We start from the raw sequence: 21,757 nt of genomic DNA on the forward strand, positions 1-21,757 counted from the left end.
GAACAACTATATGATCCCGTTTGATTTATAGAAAAAAAGGCTTGAGAATGAGAAATCAATTGCTTTCTCATGTTTGGTAAGTCCAGGTATGGGAAATCGTTGTTTGACTCATAGGAAAGTAATGGGGAAAGTGAAGCTCTGCCCTCATCCAAACTTGGATTTTATTTTCCCTCATCATGGAAAAGTTTGGAAAAATGACCAACATTAAATACACATTTTTCATGATCATTTTGTCCCCATTAACAATTTAGAATTATAATATATCATTAAATGTTTAATATGAGTATAATTGAAAAATTATACAAACTTTGTTTTTCATTCCTAATCAAAGTCATATCTCCCGATTTTCCCTCAAATTCGTGATGTGAACAAAACAGGGTCTTTATGCATAATGCGATAACACGTGACTCTATTGCATAACATATAGCTCTTTTGGGCTTGTTACTGTTATGTGAGTTTTGTTACTCTTTGTACATGGGCCTTATGTGAATTATGCTTCCTTCCTTTGGGGCTTTAGACTTAATTTGTAAGCAAGTGATGGGCTTGGGCTAATGTTATCAGACATGATGAACTTTAGCGTTGGCCTCAATTTCCCCGTGTGAAGTGTCAATTTGTCATTAAACCTACATCTCCTTACCATAACATGGCTAGCAGAAGTACCAAATACCAACTCCTTAATTCTTGATCAAGACCCCTATCAAATAGGGCAGGAAGGTCAAGATTTGTCTCTTAGCTTGACAAACTTCTAAGAGCATCTTCAACAGACTCTTTATCCTCTCATCCCTAGCTACTTTGGCTAAAAAGAAGGAAAATCCTCCTCCAGCAGACTCCCTACTTGGCTCTCTATTTTGGAGAATCAACTTTTGGCTCTCTACATGTAGAGATGAGGAGAGATAATTTGGCTAGGAGGAGAGAGAAAAAGGGAGAGAGAGATAGAGACATTTGGGAGGTTAGTGGGGTTAGTGGGGTTGGGTTCTATTTTTTTAAATAAATATATTGGATTTGCGAGAGAAAGAAGAGGAAAGAGAAAGAGAAAATAATAATAAAATATTTTAAATTAGCCAAAATAGAGAACATTGATGGAGGAAACATCTTTTAAGTGGTTTGCTATAATAGCTTTCTAGTTATTTTAACTAGAATTTGGCTAAAATTTAGAGACTCTCCTATAGATGCTCTTATGGATATGCACATCCAAGCACAGCTCGTTGTGCTATGGATTCAAGTTAATGAGTGCTAACGTCATGAATACTAAACACGTATCACCAAACAATACTAACATCTAACTACTATAAACTACATAGCATGATTACTACAAATATGTATTGGAATGATTAATTTAAGCATGTTACTATGATGTATATTGGAATGATTCAAATTTCTACTTCTTCTATGTTTATTTATATATGTGTATTAAAATGATTTAAATTCATGAAATAAAAAATTATGTGAGTTACACGTTAAAATTCGTAATTAAATACCTTCAAAATCAAGAATTTGATCAATTAGATAAGTAGTTGATTCAACTCTAATTTTTTAATTCCTCTATTTAAGTTTTCCGATTCATGACTTCTCCCATTTATGAAATATAAAAACATCAACCACTTATATTAAAAACTTATTGTATTAATATATGTGAATTAGTAGCATGAGGTAATGTGTAAGATGTGAGAGTTACAAAAAAAATTCCTTACCACACAATACTAACGTTTTTCCTCTCACTTTCTTTGATTTTATTTTCCTGAAAAAGCACACTGCGTATTGTGATAAATACACAGTTAATTTATGATTGTGTCTGAAAGTTTAGCTTCAAAAGGAAGAAAAGAAAAAGAAAAAGAGACAGAAAAAGAATAAATCCATTATTCCAGCCCAAATAGAAAACCGCTTAAACCTTGACAGCTAGTCCGGTCCTCTTCTCTGTGGATTCGAAGAGGAGTCGCCTCGCTCTGGAATCTCTCTAAACCTTACCGTCCGTACAGAGCACAACGAAAAACCCTCCATTTCCATGGATATGCAGCAAAACGACTTCGATCGGATCCTCTTCTTCGAACACTCCCGTAAGACCTCCGAAGCCACCTACACTAAGAATCCTCTCGATGCCGGTGTTCGTATCTCCTCCCTCTTCATCCTTCTCATTCTCCTTTCTGAACCTGGGGATTGTTAGCTTTCGAGCTCTAACTTCTTTCCCTTCTTCACCTTTTTTCTTTAAACAACTTATATTTAACTTTTCTATTTTGTAATTGCAGAACTTGACGAGATGGGCTGGAGCTCTACTAGAGTTGTCTCAGTTTCAGAATGTCGTAGAGTCAAACAAGATGATTCAAGGTGCTAACTTTCCCCCAAATATTCATCTATGTTTTGAATGCGAGACTGTAATCTCTTCTCTTTAGCCTTCATATTTGGAATTGTTTAATTGAGTAGTTTGTAAGTTTTAAATTTGTAAATATGGGTTTGTGATTGGTTGCCCAGATGCAATTTCAAAGCTGGAGGAGGCATTGTCGATTAATCCTAAGAAACATGAGGCTCTTTGGTGCCTGGGAAATGCTCATACTACTCGTGCATTTTTTAATCCGGACCAGAACGAGGCAAATCGTGGTTTTGATAAAGCGTCTCAGTATTTTCAGCAAGCTCTTGACGAGGTACTTCACTTGCCAAATCTCAAAGAAACTGTATGCTTGTTGTCAAAGTATGTCATTGTTTTTCCAACTTGGATGTATGATGAGTATTTTCTTTTATTTTTTGCAGGATCCAGGAAATGAAGTCTATCGAAAGTCTTTGGAAGTGGCTGCCAAGGTGCTCTCTAACACTTGATCTGATGAAAATGCTTTTTTGTTGTTGTTGAAATCATGTATTGGCATCCTTAGTTGCGGTAGCGTGGGGGACTGGCAATTAGAACCTTGATTTTTACTTGTCTCCAAGTCTAGTGTGGTGTCCGCTGTTTTCTTGAGAAGTCAATTATACTTTATAGTATCTCTGGAACTGTGTTTTTCTTACCATTGTATCTGGATTTAACAGCTCAAGAATGAGAGACTTGTTGCAAAGTTATTAATGACTGTGTTTATAGGCCCCGCAATTGCACTTGGAATTCCAAAAGCATGGTTTTGGTCAACAGGTGATGGAGGCCGCTGCTGCTGCTGGACCTTCTACTTCATCAGGTGCAAAGGTAATTTTTCTGTCTCATGGGGATGTCATTCAATAGTTCATTGATTGTTGATGAATTATATTGTTAACTTCAGTGCATCACATTTGCACTTCTTGTGCTTTCATTATGGTTGGTTTCTTGATCTGTTGATGAATTATTGCTTTATCCCCTTGTCCCTCCTCCCTCTACAGGCAACAAAGAAAAGCAAGAGCAGCGATCTCAAGTATGACATATTTGGTTGGATAATCCTTGCTGTCGGAATTGTTGCTTGGTTAGGATTTGCAAAATCCCATCCTCCTCCTCCTCCTCCTCCCCCGCCTCCACGCTTTAGTTAGACATAGTTTTTGGCACTCTGGAAGGTGGTTTGGAGATGAATCATTCATCAGCAGGTGGAGATGTACATTTGAAATGGACTCATATCATATGTGACAGACCATCCATAAGATTAAGTAGTTAGCTTTGCCCTAGTGAATATAGTGAGGCTTCGCCAATGTGACTGATGATAGATAACAATATTGCATATTTCTCATAGTCAAATATAGATGACGGTTGAGCAGCTGGTTTTGTGGATGTTGGTTTGTCTTTGCAGATTCAATTCCTTAGTTTCAAATGCCCATCACGACAAAGATGGGGGTAAATCTGGTTATGCCTTTCTCCAGCATGCAATTACTTGTTCTGATGCATGCTTTCTTTCGATCCCTCATTTGAATAATTCAAATTTTTTGTTTTGGCTGGATTGGGTGATCACAATTAATTAAGCAAAAATATCACATTTGAGCTCATCTTAAAAAGCAAACTAATCTCCCCGTAGTTTAAATTAAATTAAAATAGCACATTGCTTGTATAAAAACAAGAAGAAAATCAAATTAATTAATGAATGAAAGTTTCATGCGTCGGGTGCATTCTTTTCCCCATTTTGAGTCGTTCTATGTCCAGGGTTTCATATATGGACCATAGATGCAAATCTGCATATTAGCCACACGATTCATCTAAGTAACTTCACTTAAGTTTAATGAAATGATCATGTGACTAATATAAAAGTCAACATCTATGGTTCGCATATGACACTCTTACTATAGAATTTCGCTCCCCGTTTATGGGCTTTATATTAAATTGCAGCGGATAAAGATCCTAAAATAAAAAGCCCCAAAATTCGGCCCACGAAACTATGGCCCAATGAGCCTATGAGGCATTGAGGCGTACCGTCTCTGAATGTCCACGTGCTGCATCTCCTATATACGGCGCCGTTTCGCCCGAAGAACCCGGAAGTTTCTGTATGGCTGCTGATGTCTGTTAAGATTGGTGCGAGAAACTCCTAAAAACAATGTTAATTAAGGCTCTTTGTAATTTTGCATCTCCAAAGTTTTGTACTTTTGTACCTCCAAATCTTCGAGATAATGGCTTACTGTAGTATCCAGACGAAAGTTTACAGTGGCGACTTAGCTTCGTCTTCCAGCTTTTCGCGGTCTTTGGCAGCAGCGCCTGGAACTCTTGGCCTTCATTCAATTTCAAATGCAAGCCGCCGTGTATGCTGTGACGCTCCAAAACGCCGGCGTTTCCAAGTGTTAGCTCTCGCTGTCAAGCGGAGCCCCAAGCGTCTCAAATACGCCACTCCTCGCTTCACCAAGGTCCTCTCTCTCTCTCTCTCTCTCTCTCTCTCTCTCACTGTTTAAAATGTAAATTAAGCAAAAATTGGGCGTTTGAGCATCCGAAGCTTATGAAATTGATTGACTGATAATATCAGGAGGATGAACTGCTTTACGTTGAAGTTGATCCATCACTATCAGGAGCGGACAGCTGGAAATTGGAACCAGTTGTTCATCTTTTGAAACAGGGCGGTGTTGGTGTTATTCCTACTGACACTGTGTAAGTCACAGCACAACAAAACAATCTTTCTTGCTCATTTGAATCTGAATTGTAATTGTAATTGTAATTGCAATTGCAATATTGTTGTAGGTATGCAATAGTTTGTGATCTCAGAAACCACTCAGCCATTGAACGCCTTCGTAGGTAAGAAGATCCTCTTCTTTCCTTGTCTACGTTGTTCCTACTCATTTGAAAATATTAATTTACTGGTAAAGAAAAGATGCTTTCTTTCTTTCATTGCAGAATCAAGAACGTTGATCCTCAAAAGGCAAGCATCACGGAATCCCTTTACTCATGATCACTTCAATATCATTGCTTCATTAACTCTGTTGTTAATCACTAGATAATTTTGTGATTATTGGGTTTTCTTCCAATTTTCATTTTTGATTTTTTTTTTTTTTTTTTTTTGACATGACTGTCTGTGTGACTGACTTACTGGTGCAGCCCCTTAGCATCTTATGCCACTCCTTCCACGACATTGATACGTTTACAACAGGGTTCCCTCGTGGCGATGGCCAAGGTCATGCAAATTTATTCCGCGCTGTTAAGCATTGCTTACCTGGCCCTGTAAGTTTCTTCTTTGCTTCTCTTACTATTATTATTTGCCTATAGGAACATTTTTTTGTTTTATTTTTTAAACCTAGTCATCTATAGCATTGACTACAACTAAACACTACCACCAGTAGACAGTGTTTCAATGTATAGCAAGCACATAATTCTTATGATGGTTCTCTAGATTCCTAAAATTTGGCCTATAACAGCACTTTTTGTGTAACAGTATACTTTCATCTTAACTGCAACCAAAGAACTGCCTAAACATTGTATAAGGTACGGGACGGCAGATGCCAAATACACTTTAAGGAAAAATGTCGGTGTTCGCATGCCTGATGAACCCATATGTCAAGCAATACTGGAGAAGATGGGTTCACCATTGATATCCACAAGGTAACTCTGATTTTATTTTGTATACATTGGTATACCTTCTCTTCATTAATGACGTGAAGAACTGTAGGAAGATGAGAAGCTCTTAGCGTAATGGAGTTTTAAGCAATCTATATGGGCTGATTCTTCTGTTACAATCCAATTTATTATGGTGTTGTACTGAAAGTTTCCCTGTTGGCAGTGTCAAGTGCCCGAAGGAGAATGAGTGGCTGTTAGATCCTGTCGTTATAGCTGATATATATGGACCTGAGGTATGGGTTTGGCACATGAAGGCTGTTTAGCATGTATTCTGAAATTGAGCTCTCCCTTAAATTGTGTGTTCAAATTCATTATAGGGCCTTGATTTTGTCGTTGATGGTGGGGTGAGAGTGGCTGATCCATCAACCGTAGTTGACATGACAGTGATCCCTCCCAAACTCATACGACAAGGAAAGGTAATGGGTCAATCATGAATTATGGTTTCAATACTTTCTCATAACAATATGAGCCTGGCACACCTGGAACCTAATGATTTTGGGCTTTCCCTATGGCCATCTGTTAAACTTATTTCCTTTTCTTCATTTTGCAATATTTTGTGGGCCTCTGAACCAGTGATAATAGCCACTGATATCTGGTCTATTTATCTTTATCACTTCTAAAAAAGTGATGCTTTTGTATCCAGGGACCCAAATTACACTGGATGGTTGCAGAAGATTAGTACAACGATAAATCATTCATCTTGATAAATCCTGTGGAGAACCAGGGTTTGGATACGTTGAATGTCTCACTGGTTTTTGCAGCTGTCCTGCCCTGTATCTTCTGTATAGCCTTGTAAAGAAGTGGTTGAGTAGAAAATTGAACAGTACAGTGTGTGAAACCCAAAGGAGAGCTAACAGTGCTTCCATGTGTCAGCACTAGCTTTCCTTTGGTCAATCCGATTTGTAAGTACAGAGCAACTACACTGATAATAATTTGGTTCAACCCCAATTAATTGTATAGTGGACTGAATTGACTATTTGCGTACCATGTTCATTAGAAACCGGGACGAGCTAAACAATATATTTCAATTTGGTTTTAACATTTTTAGTGTTGCACAACTACAAGTACCCAAAAAAAAAGACGCCAATGGGTTGGTGAGTGGAAGTAAATGATGTTTGTGAACTTCTTTAAAGAAGCAGTTATGAGATTGTCGTGAACAGGGGCTATGGTGGTTGCACTGCCCTTTTCTATACGTGGTCTTCAATTTAAAGCCGTAATAAACAGAACACTCAACATTTAATTTGCCCTGCATTAAATAACCACTGCTTGCCTTGGCCTCCCAGTCCAGCCTTCTTTTATTTGTTTTCCTCCTCCAAGATTTGAGCTTAAATGCGATTTCATGGCCGTCCCTGAAATGGGTTTGTTCAAGTTTCTTCAATATGCTTTTGTTCTGGTTACTGTTATAGTGAATGTACAAAACTCAGCCGAGTCAACGGTCCTCATTCGTTTTGATACAGCTCCGCCGGCACGGTCCCGGTATTCTTCTGCAGTTTTCCGGTACTCAGTTTTGACGCTGAATGGCTCCAATGCATGCAACAAAAATACTTGTTCCGTTCACTGTCAGGTACGTCCTGTTCTTCTTTTAACCGCTGCGTTTTTATAAGCCCATAATTAAGTATTAACAACTATTCTACTACATTAATGTTGTTGTAATTATCAGTTTTCTTAAGTAGGAGACAGTGATTAATTCTGTTTAATATGAACAGCTTGATGGCCAAACTTTGAGTCCATGTCCAGCTAAGGTCATGGTATTCAAAAACCTGACCGTCAACCGTGATCACATATTTCTTCTCAACGTCACAACTTGGGATGGAGACAGAAACTCATCAGCTTATTCTTGGTTTATTGGTCAGTGACTTTCTTTCATCGTTGTAAAGTTTTTTACATTTACTTTAATTTCTTTTTCTAAAATGCTGAACAGGGGATTTTACTTTCATCTATCTGATAGATACAATACCACCAACTGCAACGATTTTTAGCGAAAAGAATTACACAAGTGCTGAAAAATTAGCCATTGGTATCATGTTTAATGAAGCTTGCACAGGGAAAGGTGGCTTCAGGTGCCTCAACTCATCTAACTGTGATGTAAGTGGATTTCTATGCTTATGTTTTTAACCATGCATGATGTTATTCAACAACGTTCACAGTATACCATGGAAAACGATGCATAAGGTAAATTGCATGCTTTTTTGTTGTTGTAGGTAATAGTAGATGGTCCTGGTCGTGTACAGCCATCTTCCTTACGCATGATTAAACCTAGCATCAGTTATAGCCTTGATGTAGTTCTCTCTCTGGCAAGTATGTACGGGCGTGTCGTAATCAGAATGGCAGATGATTTTTGTACAGATCAGGCAGGAAACAGCTTTACAAGGACAAATGGTTCCACTATAATCATTCACTTTGGTAAGACATAAGTCACATTTGTACTTTCAATTATGTTTTTAAACAAAATGTCCTTTTGACTCTCCGAATCTTACAGATTGTTCACATTTCTTATGAATGCCTTAGATAGACGACCAGTTCTTGCAGATTTGTGGACCTCTGTTCCAGCCTACGAGTTGATGATCAATGGGATCCCTCGAACTATCCTTGCAACTAACAAAATGGAGGACTTGAACATATTTTTGGACTTCAGCATTCCCATTATAAACACAACAGAGCAGATTCTGAATGCATTGGTTGTGAATTCGGGTAACTTAGTACCTATTCATGGCAGAAATCAAGGAAACCGCCGATTTAAATTCCAGGTAAGCAACTACAGCTTTCGTTAGTACTAATAATGCAGTGGCAGGGTTTTTTCTGGAAGCAATTTCCATATTAGCATTGTTATCTATCAAATTATTGTTGCTAATTATTGTGTGTGTGTGTGTGTTTGTGTTAGCATTGTACATTTATGTTTAGATTTTTTTCCTGCTGTAGCTCAGGAATATATCTAGGACTGAAATCATCAAGATTGAGTTACAAGCTGGATTAATAATTGGCAGGACAGGCATTCCTGTGTCACCGATTCCCTCATTTACGTCTCTTTATGGTATCTATTCCCCCGCTAATATGCTCCAGAGTTAGTTCTGCTAGTTTTTTTTTGGTAGCTTTATGGAACTAATTGAATTGCTTTTCTCTCAGATTCCATGGAGACTAGTGTAGGGCTGAGCACTAGTTCTCCAAATGTTACTAAGGACCGCGATATCAATGTGATTGTTGAGTTCACAAAACCAGTCTTTGGCTTTCAGGCCTCCATGGTACAAGTGGTCGGCGGTAGAATAACAAGGCAGGTGCATATGGTGGCTCTTGAAATACCATTAGCAATGTTCATTCATAGTCATAGCTCGCTTCATGCACTTGAAAGAATGTCAAAATTTTCTATTTTGCTTCCTGTAGGTTTAGGGAACTTTCAAGAGCTCTGTACTCATTGAATGTTTTGGCAGTCACTGAGCATACGGTGTCAGTTGCTGTCCCTTCAGGGAAGGTATATGATATATCAGGAAATCTTAACATGGCATCTAACCAACTTGAAGTGAAACACTGTATGAATCATTTCTTCCTTCTATTCGGTACTCTTTATATCTATTCATTCTTCGCATTGCCTTTCTGCTTGAAATTTTTGGGGATGATACATTAAATTTTACTCTCTAGCCAGATTTGAAACTTGCAAGATAGGAAGATAGGCAAGAAAGTTAATGGTTATAGCCGATTCTCACTACAGCATCTTATTTAATAAATCAGTGGAACTTAATACTTGTCAGAGACTTGGAGAAGAAGATATATTATTAGAAAACACACACGGATTCACATGGCTTCTTCTGTGCTTGACAAGATGTATATTATTACACTCACACACACAGATTCACATGGCTGTTTCTCTGTGCAGACTCAACCCCTGCAATATCAATCGCATTGCACTCTTTTGTTACTGTGGGTATGTTAGCGACTTCACTAGCAGCTGCCATTCTTTCAATTTCAACTGCAAATCTTGGAGCAGTGGGCACTCTTGCTTCTGAGAGTTCAAACATTGTTGCGTCTGACTCAATGAACCTACATGTGAGATTTAAATTGTTTAGTAGATACAATATCAAAGTGGATAGCTTTTGCTATATCCCATTTTTCATTCCATCATTGTGCATCTCCTTTTTAGTTATTAAGATTCAACTAAAATGTCTGTTTATTTTTAACATAGGGGATGGTTGGCCACCTTCAAGTTTTTGTTCTCTCAGACTGGCTCTCAGTTAATCAACCAATTGAATATTTAGAGACAACAAAAGGTCTTAGGTGGCTCATACCTCGTCAAAAGCTTCCATGGAAAAAGGATAGCACTTTAGTTTGGCCCTGCCAAGAGAAGCTTGAGAGGAAACTCAGTATCTCTTCGGTACGAGGATCTCCACATGAAGGGACTAGAATCGGAGTTGACTTCTATCTCTCCAACTCTTCTTATATGCAGCATGAAGTACCAGTGCCAATTGAGGTGGACCCCAAGCCTGGTTGGCTTCATGGGCAGCATAACATGCGTATGACTCCTTATGGACTACCTCTTCATTCCAACGAATATTTCACTTATTTCTTGGTGAGTATCCATTATTTAAGCATTCAACGCTTATTTTCCTCATCCATGAAAACCACTCTAGTGCTAATCTTTTGTCTTACAGAGAGGAGAGCCATTGTCTGCTAGCAATGTCATCAAGGGAATGGGGAATTACAAAGGGTAGTTCCAGAATTACCTTTATCTTAGTGCTTTTACATTAAAATCAGACGACTCGAAAAGTGACAGGAATAGAGGGGCTAACCTAATGTTATCATACCTAACTAACTTTTAACAGGTGGGAAGATTTACAGATGAACTTGTTTTGGCTTGGTATTGGAGGAGGCAGCTTAGTCGTAACCCATGTGTTGATATTACTTTTCCTAAGATGGAGATTAGGACCACCAGCTCGTGGTATACTCTCAGTGCCCAGATTCGAGCTCTTTCTTCTGATTGTCATGCTACCATGTATCACTCAGTCCTCAACATTTGTTATGAAAGGTGAGGAGCCAATTTTGTTCTTTCTAAATCCAATTGTTTTGTTTGCCACTTGACGATGTTTTTGAACTCAAAGCTACTCTAATTTACAGGAGGTACAACTGGGGGAATCATTACTGGGGCTTTGTTGCTGGCTATCCCTGCAGCTCTTATTTTATCTGTGTGCCTTTTTCAAATAATTGCAATCTTCTATGGCAATTTTGTTCAGTACAAGGAAGTTAAGCATGTAGCTAGAAAAGAACCATGGACTGAAAAGCTTTGGTATTTTTTGACAGGGAGACCTAGTGCCGGAAAGTGGTTTTATAAGGAAGGCCTACCTTCGTCTTTCCTTTTACGATTTGGAATTCTCTTTGAAAGTTTTCAGGGTCCTCCATTATTCATCTTTGTTGATCAAAATGAACCAAACAGCATATCCAAATGGACTGGAAGTGGTCATAGTGGTATTGGGAGAATGCGACCAGTCAGCTTGGAAGACAGCACTGAAGAAATTAAGACCCCGTTGTCCAAAAGGCTCTTGGGGTGTGCTAGATCTTCCTATATTATTGTTGATCTTTCGAGACGGGTCTGCTTGGGGATCATATCTGGAGCTTACTCATCGAGGAAATCAAGCCAAAGCCTCTTCGCACTGGCCATTACGCTGGTACAGTTCATGTATCTATTTACTCTGAAACCATACATCAAGAGAGGAGTCCATATGGCAGAAAGTGTTTCTCTAATGTGTGAGGTGGGCATATTTGCTCTACTTATCAACATTAACGGCTCAAATCCTGTCAAAGCAAGAAATCTAGGATTTGTGATGCTAACTCTCCTCTTCCTAACCTTTGTCACCCAAATGATAAACGAGTGGCATGCTCTGATGAAATCCCTATTAAGACTCTCACAGCCTCAAAAGAATTCATTCAGGCTTGGATTAAAGTTTGCTGCTAAGGGCCTTGTCCTCCCATTCCTTCCAAGGAAGCAATGGTCTAGAATCATACCTGCATCCTCCCAACCAAAAACAGGGCTAGCTCCAGTCCTTCCTTTAAGTCCAGACACAAACCTTGAAAGAAGAGATACGAGAGCACCACGCACTGATCCAATTAGCGCTATGACTGCAACTGTAGTCCCTGTGATCAGTCCTGGATCCCCTGGCCTTGATGTTCTTCAAATGACAGGTTCCACTAACATGGAGGCAACCGTCAGTATGCAGAGAGCAGCAGAAGCAAAACGGCAAAAGGGACTTAAACTAGAATCTAAAAGTGATCTGAAGAAACTAAGGGAGTTGGCAAGGGCGAGTTTTTCAGGTGACTCAATTTTTGAGGAAGCTAGTACTAGCTACTGTTCTCGGATGCAACCTTTATCTGGTGAACCTTCACTGCAAACTCCCCAAGCCTCTACTTCTAGAACTAAACACTAGTATGAAAATTGTAAGGGGTGGGGTTGGGCATTTTGCTTAAGTTTACTTCTGGTCGCAATTTCTTTTCTCCCAATGTCATATCAGCTTTTAAATTACTGTCAATTCACATCAATTTTCTGAGTATCAATGTTCTTTACAATCTGGCAGACAATTTTATGCTAAGTCAGTAGCCCAAGATTCTCATATCAATAGACAATTAGCAGAAAGAATTCACACATATTTGAAACAGCAAAATATGATTGAAGATTCAAAAGTACACAATGCCTGCTGTCCACAAAAAAGTTAACTGATTACAAGGTAAAAATACCACTCGTAAATCTAACAATTACATCACTCACAAGTGGGTTATGAAATGAAAACATACATCGATCAGAGAAGGTAATTAACCAGGGTTTCTTCATGGCCTCTGAGGTGAAAACTATTTACCCAAAATCTTGATGTGAAAACAGAGACAACTTGTTGTGATCAATAAAAGGGACGGCAACGATTGATGCCTCAGTGAAAGTCACCATAATCATGATGAGGCACGCTCTGAGCAACATATGCATCAGTGTAAATATCATCAACTGGGTCTTGTTGCTTAGGCTCCTGCGATGTCAGCAACCGATTGAGGCCATGCACAACAAGCCACCGATTCTGATACATATCTTCAGACACCACTGCAACTTCATTAAGCGCCGGAACTTCACCAAACTTGATCACATTGATCATGAACCCTTCTTCAAAAGTTGGCAGCATGGTCCCATCATCAAGCCCCACCAAATCTTGCCACAAAAGCATTCTTGGAACGACGTGCTGCCGGAAGATCAAAGAGTAATCGGTGGTGTTCCTCTGGTAATCTTCAATGGCCTCATCGACCGGAGCGAAGATTGTCAGCCTGGTCTTCCTTTTGAACGACACCAACTGCGCATCAAGAAATGCGGCCATGATTGAATACCCTTTAGACCTCAGCAAATCCGCAACGAAACGGAAAGATTCAGGACCAGGCCGGCGCGATTCGAACTCCGTATCTTCATTAGCACTGGGACCAGGGCTTGGTGATTGAGCACCTGAAACAGAGCTCATCAATGGCGGAGCCGGTGTTGAAGAGGCATCGACCAAGAACGACGAATTGAAGAACTCATCAATTCCGTAAATGACGACCGACCCATCATCCAGAACAGCGTTTGGATCAATCGTGAGGTTGTTGATGGACAAATAGCCTTGGAAATTTGGAGACCCAGTGAGGGTCAAGGTGTAATTGGGGAGCAGAGTTGGGATTTTGGTGTTGGGACGAAGATACTTGAGGGTGTTGAGGGAGAGTCTTCTTGGGGAGACGTGGTAGAGAAGAAGAGGGAGAGAGGGTTGCCCCAAGCGAATGAAGGCGAGGTCTGGAGGAGCGAAAATGGTGGCGGTGGGAGATTCAAATTCGAGGGAATGGGAGACAAGTTGAAGCTTTAGCGCCATGGAAAGGAAGCCAGAGTTGGAGAGGACCTTGGCTGCTTTCAACAGGGTTACGGAGGTAGCAAGAGCCGGAGAAGCAGAGAGCGAAAGGAGAGTAATGAGAAGGATCAAGAGAGACGAGGCCGCCATTGGAGACTAGCTTAGCTTGGTTTCAAGGGGCGATGTGTTTCTTGGATTCTTTCTTTCTTCTGTGTTTCAGCGATGTGAGAATTAGAAAGAGAATCTGTTTGTTTAGTGTGGGTTTGAAGCAAGGACTTAAAAAAACTCTGGAAAGGCTGAGAGTTATAAGGGCGGGAAATCAAGAAATGAGTTTGTTAGTTCGTTGAGGTGGTTAGAACTTGGAGCGATGAGTCCACGACCAAACAAACTCTCTCTCTCTCTCTCTCTCTCTCACGAGTCACAACTAAGCTAAGCTCCCTGTTAGTAAATCTTAATTAAGCCCAATCCTCTTAATCACATTGGGCTAAGCAAATGACGACGGCCCAAAATGAAAACATAAACAAATGAAGGTCCAGCTCCATACTTAGGCTTAAACTTGGAAGCCCAATTGCGAATAAAGCGTGTGCTCCGCACTTCCAAATTGCGTGCATAGGCCACCATATGGAAGCGTGCGTGTAAATTTGCAAGTGTGGGTTGCACAATTGGTCACGTGTGTTTTTGTTAAAACAATCACATCTTGCGGATTGTACCAATTAATATCATGTCAATGTTAATTTGTGTTAGAAATTATAATATTGTTAATTTGCTTTGTTTTATAAAACACATTATAGTCAGACGATTTGCATGATTGTATGCAATAACCTGCACATGCATGGTTCCCAACTTCCCACCCTCACAGCTTGTGTCCACTATAAACTTGCAACTTATTTAAGTACTTTTTTTTGGTTGACAATCGAGATTCTACACTATTCTGATGTTCAAGGAAGAAGGTTCAAATTCGGGTGTATACATTGGCCAGCATAATCCACATTTGCAACTTATTTAATTACTTGTTATCTTAATTTTTTTTCCTTTCTCATTAGATCGGTTATTATATATAAGCAACAAAGATTTTTATTTTTATTTTTATTTTTTATAAATGTAATAATAGAGTTAACAATATTGTAAATTTGTCTAATTGGTAATGGCTTTACAGTTTGCATTTCGTTTATTTTTGTGGGGGACCATGTTCCTTTGATATAGACCAAACATAGTAAAAATTGGAGGCAATCAATAAATTCATTCATTGTATAGATTTAGGAGCCAAATCTTTTTAAGCCGTTCATTTCCAAACTCGCGCCAAAAGGACTCCCGCTACAATATCAAAACTTTGAAACCAAAATTAAAATTTCCAGCTAAGGCTTCCCTCGCAAGCTCCTTCCCTTAAAACGTCAATTTTCATTTACCAGAAAAGCCCTTCACCTAATAAAAACTTCACACCACTATTACTGTCCACACTCGTTATTCTCCCCAAATCCAAGGGTAATTTCTTGACCATGTCCCTCAAATGACCGTTACACCCCTCTTCACCATATGGTCCAAACCGTCCTCATCCAGTAGCCGCAAACGCAGACCATATAAATCGATTGCGCGCCTACTCGTACAAGTTTCCGGAATCCCCAAAGTGCCCTTGTTTGGGTTCATTCTCCCGCAAGCTTCTCACAAATTTGAATCACCCGCTTCCAAAAACCTCGATTCAATATTCAAAAACCCGCGCCTCCTTTTATATGTGTAATGTGTGTGTATATATATGCAACCCTAACCCACCAAATTATCAAACCTCCATACACAATCTTCGAACGCTTCGAAAACCCCCCAATCCAATTTCTTCGATCATCTGAATCTCTGAAATCTTCTTCGTCATAAAAATGCCTGCCTTCCCAGAAGAGCCATTGCTTGCTCCGAACCCGGACCGCTTCTGTATGTTCCCGATCCAATACCCGGAAATCTGGGAGATGTACAAGAAGGCCGAGGCCTCCTTCTGGACCGCCGAGGAGGTTGATCTCTGCCAGGACCTACGCCATTGGGAAACTCTAACCCCTGGCGAGAAGCACTTCATCACCCACGTGCTCGCCTTCTTCGCTGCCTCTGACGGCATCGTTTTGGAGAATCTTGCCGGAAGGTTCATGAAGGAAGTCCAGGTCTCCGAGGCTCGCGCCTTCTACGGCTTCCAGATCGCCATCGAGAACATCCACTCCGAGATGTACAGCCTCCTTCTGGAGACCTACATCAAGGACTCGGACGAGAAGAACAGGCTTTTTCACGCCATCGATACCATTCCCTGCGTCACGAAGAAGGCCCAGTGGGCCCTACGCTGGATCGACGGCTCAGAATCGTTTGCGGAGCGGATCGTGGCCTTTGCTTGCGTGGAAGGGATATTCTTCTCGGGCAGTTTTTGCGCGATATTTTGGCTAAAGAAGCGCGGGTTAATGCCGGGACTGACGTTCTCAAACGAGTTAATCTCGCGAGATGAGGGTTTGCACTGCGACTTCGCGTGCTTGCTGTACTCGCTGCTGAGGAAGAAGCTGAGCGAGGATCGAGTGAAGTCGATCATACGAAACGCGGTGGAGATAGAGAGAGAGTTCGTGTGCGAAGCCTTACCGTGCGCCCTAGTGGGGATGAACGGCGATCTGATGAGCCAGTACATCGAGTTCGTGGCGGATAGGCTGCTGGGTGAGCTTGGGTACTCGAAGATTTACAATGTGCAGAACCCGTTCGATTGGATGGAGCTGATCAGCCTGCAGGGGAAGACCAATTTCTTCGAGAAGAGGGTTGGGGAGTACCAGAAGGCTTCAGTGATGAATAGCATCAACGGCAATGTCGATTCGCATATTTTCAAGATGGACGCGGATTTCTAAAATCCGCTGATTCTGATTGATGTAGCTATGTAGGGGATGAGGGATGGGATGTGTTTGTGTAATATTTGAGTTTTTTTTAAAGATCTTTTTTGAAAATTTAATTTTATAATAGATATGTTTGTTTGTTCAATCTCTTGTTCTTTAGAAATGATAAATGGAATATTTGACTATCTCTTTATCGTGTGTTTGTTCTTATTTTTGGCATACATTTGTGTTGTGGGGGGTTGGTGGGTGGTGCGTTTAATGAGAAAATGATAGTTTTTTTTATTTTTGCCTTTTCAAAATTTGAATTGATTGGGAATTTAATTTAGAAGAAAAAAGCCATGGCTTGGGAAAAAGGGAGGGTCTCTCTTTATAGACCTTATCAATAACAGAGACAAGGAAGGGTGTCTCTAATAATAGTCTCCATCAATGGGTTCGCAGTTGCAGAGCTCCTCAGAAATGCTGTCAAGGGAACAGTTGCTTCATCTCTTCGATCGATTCTCTTTCCTCACCTCTCAGCCCGGTACAGTTTTCCTCTTTTATCCTCGCACGCACGCATTTTCCCTTTTCTTTTCTTTTTTTTCTGCAAAAACAAAAAACAAAAAATATATCAATATATCTTTACTTTTCTTCATTACTCGGTGGTGTTTCTTGGCGGTGGTTCAAATCCTTTTATTTGGAATTGCAGATGTGAAGAAAAGAATCGCTGATGGTGTTGACGACAAACAGGTCATTTGATTTAATTCCTGAGTTTATCCAACACAGTGCATTATGGGCTATTGAAAATTCAGCTTGAATGTGATAATTAACTGTTACTTGTTTAATTGGCTTTTCATTATCTGATGATGTCTAATACGCAGGAAGCTGTAGCCATAACCACAGCCATCCAGGAAGAGATATTTCTAGAGATGGGGATTGGTAAGTTTTATCTTGAAATGCTAATTATATTAATAAATAGGTATCTTTCTTCTTACAGACACCAGTTCAATTTTAGGATATTATACTGTTTGTTAGATGGGAATCCTTGATCTCTTCCTCAGTGAACAGTTGCTGCATTCACATATTTTTCCTACTACAAAATTCAAACTGAAAGGGGTTAAAGAAACTGGATAATATTACACAGCCCATTGTTAAATAAGGTGCTCAATAATGAAAAAGGTTCCATAGTTGATTGTGTTAATCTATATCTAACTGGAAATCCCAAAACATGATGTATATCATACTGCAGTTTTACATTTATCGACTCAATTCGTTCTTTATGTTGAGATAAAATGTATGTGCCTGATACTTGCAGTTGAGAAGTTCGCTCTAGTTAGGAAAAAAAGATTTAGCAGTGTTGATCTTTTATACATCAGATAAACCTAGTATTCTATGGCCACTGTAAGGTTTATACCACAATCACGGTACAACCTCAGTAAAAGCAAATGGTTTCTTTACTACAGATCCAAGGTTTGGCATATCATCCCTGGGAAAGGTGAATGAAAAATATGAGAATGATCAGGATATGATGATCCGCTTTTATAAGTTCATTGCAAGGTAATCCTCTTCTGCCCATTTTAGAAGTTAAAAATTCTGCTCAGTGTTTATTTCTTATTTCCTTTTGAAGTGACAATCACAAGGAGTGCTTGAGTTCATTGGATTCTAGAGTCTTGTAACTTGTAAGCCTTGTGCCCATGTGTGTTAGCCTTAGATATTGGGCTAAAACTACAAATCTTACCTTTAAAAGGTGGGGAAGGATAACAAGAAAGGGTCAGATATTTGTATTGCATATTGCTGTTAGCAGTACTCATCTATGGAATGTCAGGGAGGAGATGGCCTGTGATGAAGCTGAGCTTGGAGCAGATGAATTTGCGGAAAGGATGCATACTCAAGAAAAATTACAGGAGCAGGTAATATCTGTTCAAATATAACAACTTCAATGGTAAATGTGGATGTTTCTAAAGCACCCGAAGTAAATATTTTTCAGCAACTGGAGATGCTAAAGCACATGCGGAAATTTCCCCTGGATGATCAATCTGCAATCCTTGAGAAGGTATGTGGCTGTATATAATAATCTCTTAGCTCACATTCAATTAAGAATTTAAAGCTTAAATGACAGAAAGATTGTTTTTTATTTTATCTAATTGGAATAGAGTTTAGGAAGGTGAATGCAATTTCAATTTGAAATTCAAAGAACAACAAAGCCAATATATTCTGAATAACATATTGGTGCGGGGTATTGTTCATACAGCTGCGTCAGCAGATGGAAAATGCCGATTTTGACGGTGCTGCATCAGTTTTGTCTTCAGAGCAGATTCAAGAGATTGTTCGGAGGAGGGTGTCTCCTTTATTTAAGCCAAGGTAGATTGGAACATGTATCAGTGATGCAATGTAGTTTGTTTTCAGACTGCTACTTTGTCCAGGCTCTCTATGTAGCTGTTGTTTGTTGTAGCAATTGCTCATTATATGTAGACTGGATTTCGGTTGTGAAGTAAATTTGTTTTTAAGAAGGTAACAGATCAATGAACAACTGGACAGACTTCGCTTAAAAGCAGTGAAAAAAACACAAAACAAAACAAATTTTTTGATCTGCAGCCTAATACTGCGAACAAAAATTAAACGCATAAAAAATGGACAGAAAAAGGTCCCACCGAGATTTGAACTCGGGTTACTGGATTCAGAGTCCAATGTCCTGACCACTAGACCATGGGACCTTGTTGGTGTAGTTTTGAGATGTTAACTTATATATACATAATAAGTTGCAGCAGGAGCTCAGTATCATAATATTATATATATATATATATATATATTATAACAAAGGTAATATTTTAAATATTTATAATGTTTGGGAAATGGGTTCGAATTTAGATGTAATGGGTGAGCAGACTGCGTGGCCAACTTACCTAACCTATATTTCCTAATTGAATGCCTTACTTAACCTATAGTTCCTAATTGAAAATTTCCATTTTCACCTTAATTGATGCGCGATTCCATTCTGACCCAATAAGAACAGGATATTACGGAGAGGGTGTAACTCTGACGTCGCAAGTGGAGATGGCCGAGTTGGTCTAAGGCGCCAGATTAAGGTTCTGGTCCGAAAGGGCGTGGGTTCAAATCCCACTCTCCACACTCTGTTTTTCTCAATTTTAGTTTCTGATTGCTTCCATTTAACACAACCACTCTCCACGCTACCAAGCCAAACACAGCTTCTGTAGATCCAGTTATGTCCCTAATGCTCCAAACACCCTATTTTCCTCTTTTCACTTCTCTCTTCCTCTGTGTCCTGGTTCTGTTTTGGAAGAGATTCAAAGCCAGAGGCCTCAAGTCACCTCCTCCAGGGCCATGGAAGCTGCCTGTTATTGGAAGCTTGCATCATATGGTTGGTCCACTACCACATCATACATTGAGAGACTTAGCCAAGAAACACGGTCCCATTATGCACCTAAAGCTGGGCCAGTTGGAGGCTGTCATAATTTCCTCCTCCAAAGCAGCCCAAGAGGTGTTGAAGACACATGAGCTTACATTTTCTCAGAGGCCTCTGGTTTTGGCAGTACAAGTTATGTCCTTTGGTCAAGCAAGTATTGCCTTTGCTCCTTATGGAGACTTCTGGAAAGAGCTGAGAAAGATCTGTGTTTTTGAACTTCTCAGCGCAAAGCGTGTGCAGTCGTTCAGATCAATAAGAGAAGAAGAGGTAGGGAATCTTGTTGAGTCCATTTCCTCTGTATCCCAGCAGGGAGTTGCCATCAATTTCAGTGAGAAATGCTTCAGCTTGACAAATGGCATAGTGTCAAGAGCAGCATTTGGCAAAAAATGCAAAGACCAAAAAGAGTTCACCTCACTGCTTGAGGAAGCAATCAAACTTGCTGGAGGGTTTGACATTCCTGATTTGTTTCCTTCCCTCAGATTTCTTGGGTATGTTACTGGGAAAATTCCTGCAATGAAAAGGATACGCAACAAGCTCGGTAAAATTCTTGAAAGTATCATCAGCGATCATATGACCAAAAGATCGGAAGACTTGATCGCCAGTCGTACTACAACAGGCATTGACAAGGCAGAAGAGGAGGAGGAGGAAGATTTTGTTGATGTACTTCTAAAACTTCAAGAGTCCAATAAGCTGGAATTCAACTTCACAACCGATCAGATCAAAGATGTCATTATGGTACGTGAACCAACTAATTATTAATGAATATATCAATGAACAAACCAACTATTTTTTAAACTTGAGATGCCAACTTTTTATTTTTTTTATTTTTTTTTGGCAATGCAGGACATCTTCTCTGCAGGGAGTGAGACATCAGCTACTACCATAGAATGGACAATGTCAGAGTTGATGAGAAACCCTAGAGTGATGAAGAAGGCCCAAGCTGAAGTAAGACAAGTAGCCCTTGAAGGAAAGAAAAACAGAATTGAAGAAGCAGATGTTCAAAAGATGGATTATTTGAAATCAGTGGTGAAAGAAACTCTGAGGCTGCACCCTCCAACCCCATTGCTCCCAAGAGAAGCAAGGGAAAGGTGCCAAATCAGTGGATATGAATTGGCACTTAAATCAAAAGTGATTGTCAACGAATGGGCTTTAGGAAGAGATGTGGAGAGTTGGGGGGTTGATGCTGAGTGTTTTAAGCCAGAGAGGTTTCACGGTTCTTCCGTTGACTTTAAAGGGTTTGACTTTGAGTTCATTCCATTTGGGGCTGGAAGAAGAATATGTCCGGGCATAGCATTTGGGGTAACCATGATTGAACTTGCACTTTCTCAGTTGCTCTGCCACTTTGATTGGAAACTGGCCTATGGGATCAAACCAGAAGAAGTTGACATGACTGAGACTTTTGGAGTGACGTGTAGGAGAAAGAGTGACTTGTACCTGATCGCCACCCCTCGTTTTCGTTTACTCAATGAGTCAGAGTAACTCGGGTTTAGCTAGTTGGTATGTTTTTAATTAATTAATAAGTAGAAAAATATTCGCAAAAAGAAAGAACATGTATGATAATCACTTACCTCATATTGAGCAGCTATGCCGGAAGGCGCAGATTATGATTATCAGTGGAAGATTCAAGATTGTGTCCACATCGTCTGTATTAGCATGCAGCAGACATGAGGATGAGGCACCAACGGAGTGTTAGTTGAATAAACTCCCATGGTACCTGGGT

At 39.8% G+C, this 21,757-nt stretch overlaps 6 protein-coding genes and 2 non-coding genes across 10 annotated transcripts; 7 read left to right on the forward strand and 1 right to left on the reverse strand.

The window, feature by feature from the left end:
* Nucleotides 1,779–3,709, forward strand: LOC18782423 (mitochondrial import receptor subunit TOM20). 2 transcript variants are annotated; one of them, XM_020558783.1, is made up of 6 exons: nt 1,779–2,101; nt 2,244–2,322; nt 2,467–2,636; nt 2,743–2,790; nt 3,013–3,160; nt 3,331–3,478. In XM_020558783.1, exons 1-6 carry the CDS (start codon nt 2,003–2,005, stop codon nt 3,366–3,368), a joined length of 582 nt encoding a protein of 193 aa, XP_020414372.1. In that variant the 5' UTR covers nt 1,779–2,002; the 3' UTR covers nt 3,369–3,478. The 2 variants fall into 2 exon arrangements, with proteins under 2 accessions (XP_020414372.1, XP_007217869.1); XM_007217807.2 differs by having other exon boundaries at nt 1,781–2,101; nt 3,062–3,160; nt 3,331–3,709.
* On the forward strand, nt 4,427–6,941 carry LOC18784496 (uncharacterized protein YciO). 2 transcript variants are annotated; one of them, XM_020560793.1, is made up of 9 exons: nt 4,427–4,767; nt 4,884–5,005; nt 5,096–5,149; nt 5,249–5,273; nt 5,450–5,572; nt 5,784–5,950; nt 6,129–6,198; nt 6,283–6,381; nt 6,591–6,941. In XM_020560793.1, exons 1-9 carry the CDS (start codon nt 4,537–4,539, stop codon nt 6,591–6,593), a joined length of 894 nt encoding a protein of 297 aa, XP_020416382.1. In that variant the 5' UTR covers nt 4,427–4,536; the 3' UTR covers nt 6,594–6,941. The 2 variants fall into 2 exon arrangements, with proteins under 2 accessions (XP_020416382.1, XP_020416381.1); XM_020560792.1 differs by having other exon boundaries at nt 6,609–6,941.
* LOC18782411 lies at nt 7,088–12,534 on the forward strand. The gene is made up of 13 exons (XM_020560791.1): nt 7,088–7,529; nt 7,672–7,813; nt 7,914–8,050; nt 8,167–8,368; nt 8,474–8,712; nt 8,885–8,996; nt 9,089–9,233; nt 9,344–9,489; nt 9,834–10,003; nt 10,140–10,523; nt 10,606–10,661; nt 10,777–10,979; nt 11,069–12,534. Exons 1-13 carry the CDS (start codon nt 7,305–7,307, stop codon nt 12,370–12,372), a joined length of 3,465 nt encoding a protein of 1,154 aa, XP_020416380.1. The 5' UTR covers nt 7,088–7,304; the 3' UTR covers nt 12,373–12,534.
* Nucleotides 15,179–16,822, forward strand: LOC18783959 (ribonucleoside-diphosphate reductase small chain). The gene has a single exon (XM_007215602.2). It carries the CDS (start codon nt 15,663–15,665, stop codon nt 16,650–16,652), a length of 990 nt encoding a protein of 329 aa, XP_007215664.1. The 5' UTR covers nt 15,179–15,662; the 3' UTR covers nt 16,653–16,822.
* LOC18782339 lies at nt 16,927–19,128 on the forward strand. The gene is made up of 7 exons (XM_007214985.2): nt 16,927–17,157; nt 17,323–17,363; nt 17,495–17,552; nt 18,077–18,170; nt 18,439–18,523; nt 18,601–18,666; nt 18,865–19,128. The coding sequence occupies exons 1-7, from the start codon at nt 17,064–17,066 to the stop codon at nt 18,976–18,978; spliced, it is 552 nt and encodes a 183-aa protein (XP_007215047.1). The 5' UTR covers nt 16,927–17,063; the 3' UTR covers nt 18,979–19,128.
* Nucleotides 19,244–21,516, forward strand: LOC18781768 (premnaspirodiene oxygenase). The gene is made up of 4 exons (XM_007216060.2): nt 19,244–19,257; nt 19,627–19,699; nt 19,810–20,772; nt 20,881–21,516. The coding sequence occupies exons 1-4, from the start codon at nt 19,244–19,246 to the stop codon at nt 21,514–21,516; spliced, it is 1,686 nt and encodes a 561-aa protein (XP_007216122.2).
* Nucleotides 19,256–19,327, reverse strand: TRNAQ-CUG. Its single transcript has one exon. It is a non-coding gene; the product is annotated as a tRNA-Gln (tRNA).
* Nucleotides 19,662–19,742, forward strand: TRNAL-AAG. The gene has a single exon. It is a non-coding gene; the product is annotated as a tRNA-Leu (tRNA).

This window comes from Prunus persica, chromosome G3 (genome assembly GCF_000346465.2).
Source record: "Prunus persica cultivar Lovell chromosome G3, Prunus_persica_NCBIv2, whole genome shotgun sequence".
NCBI classification, from domain to species: Eukaryota; Viridiplantae; Streptophyta; class Magnoliopsida; order Rosales; family Rosaceae; genus Prunus; species Prunus persica.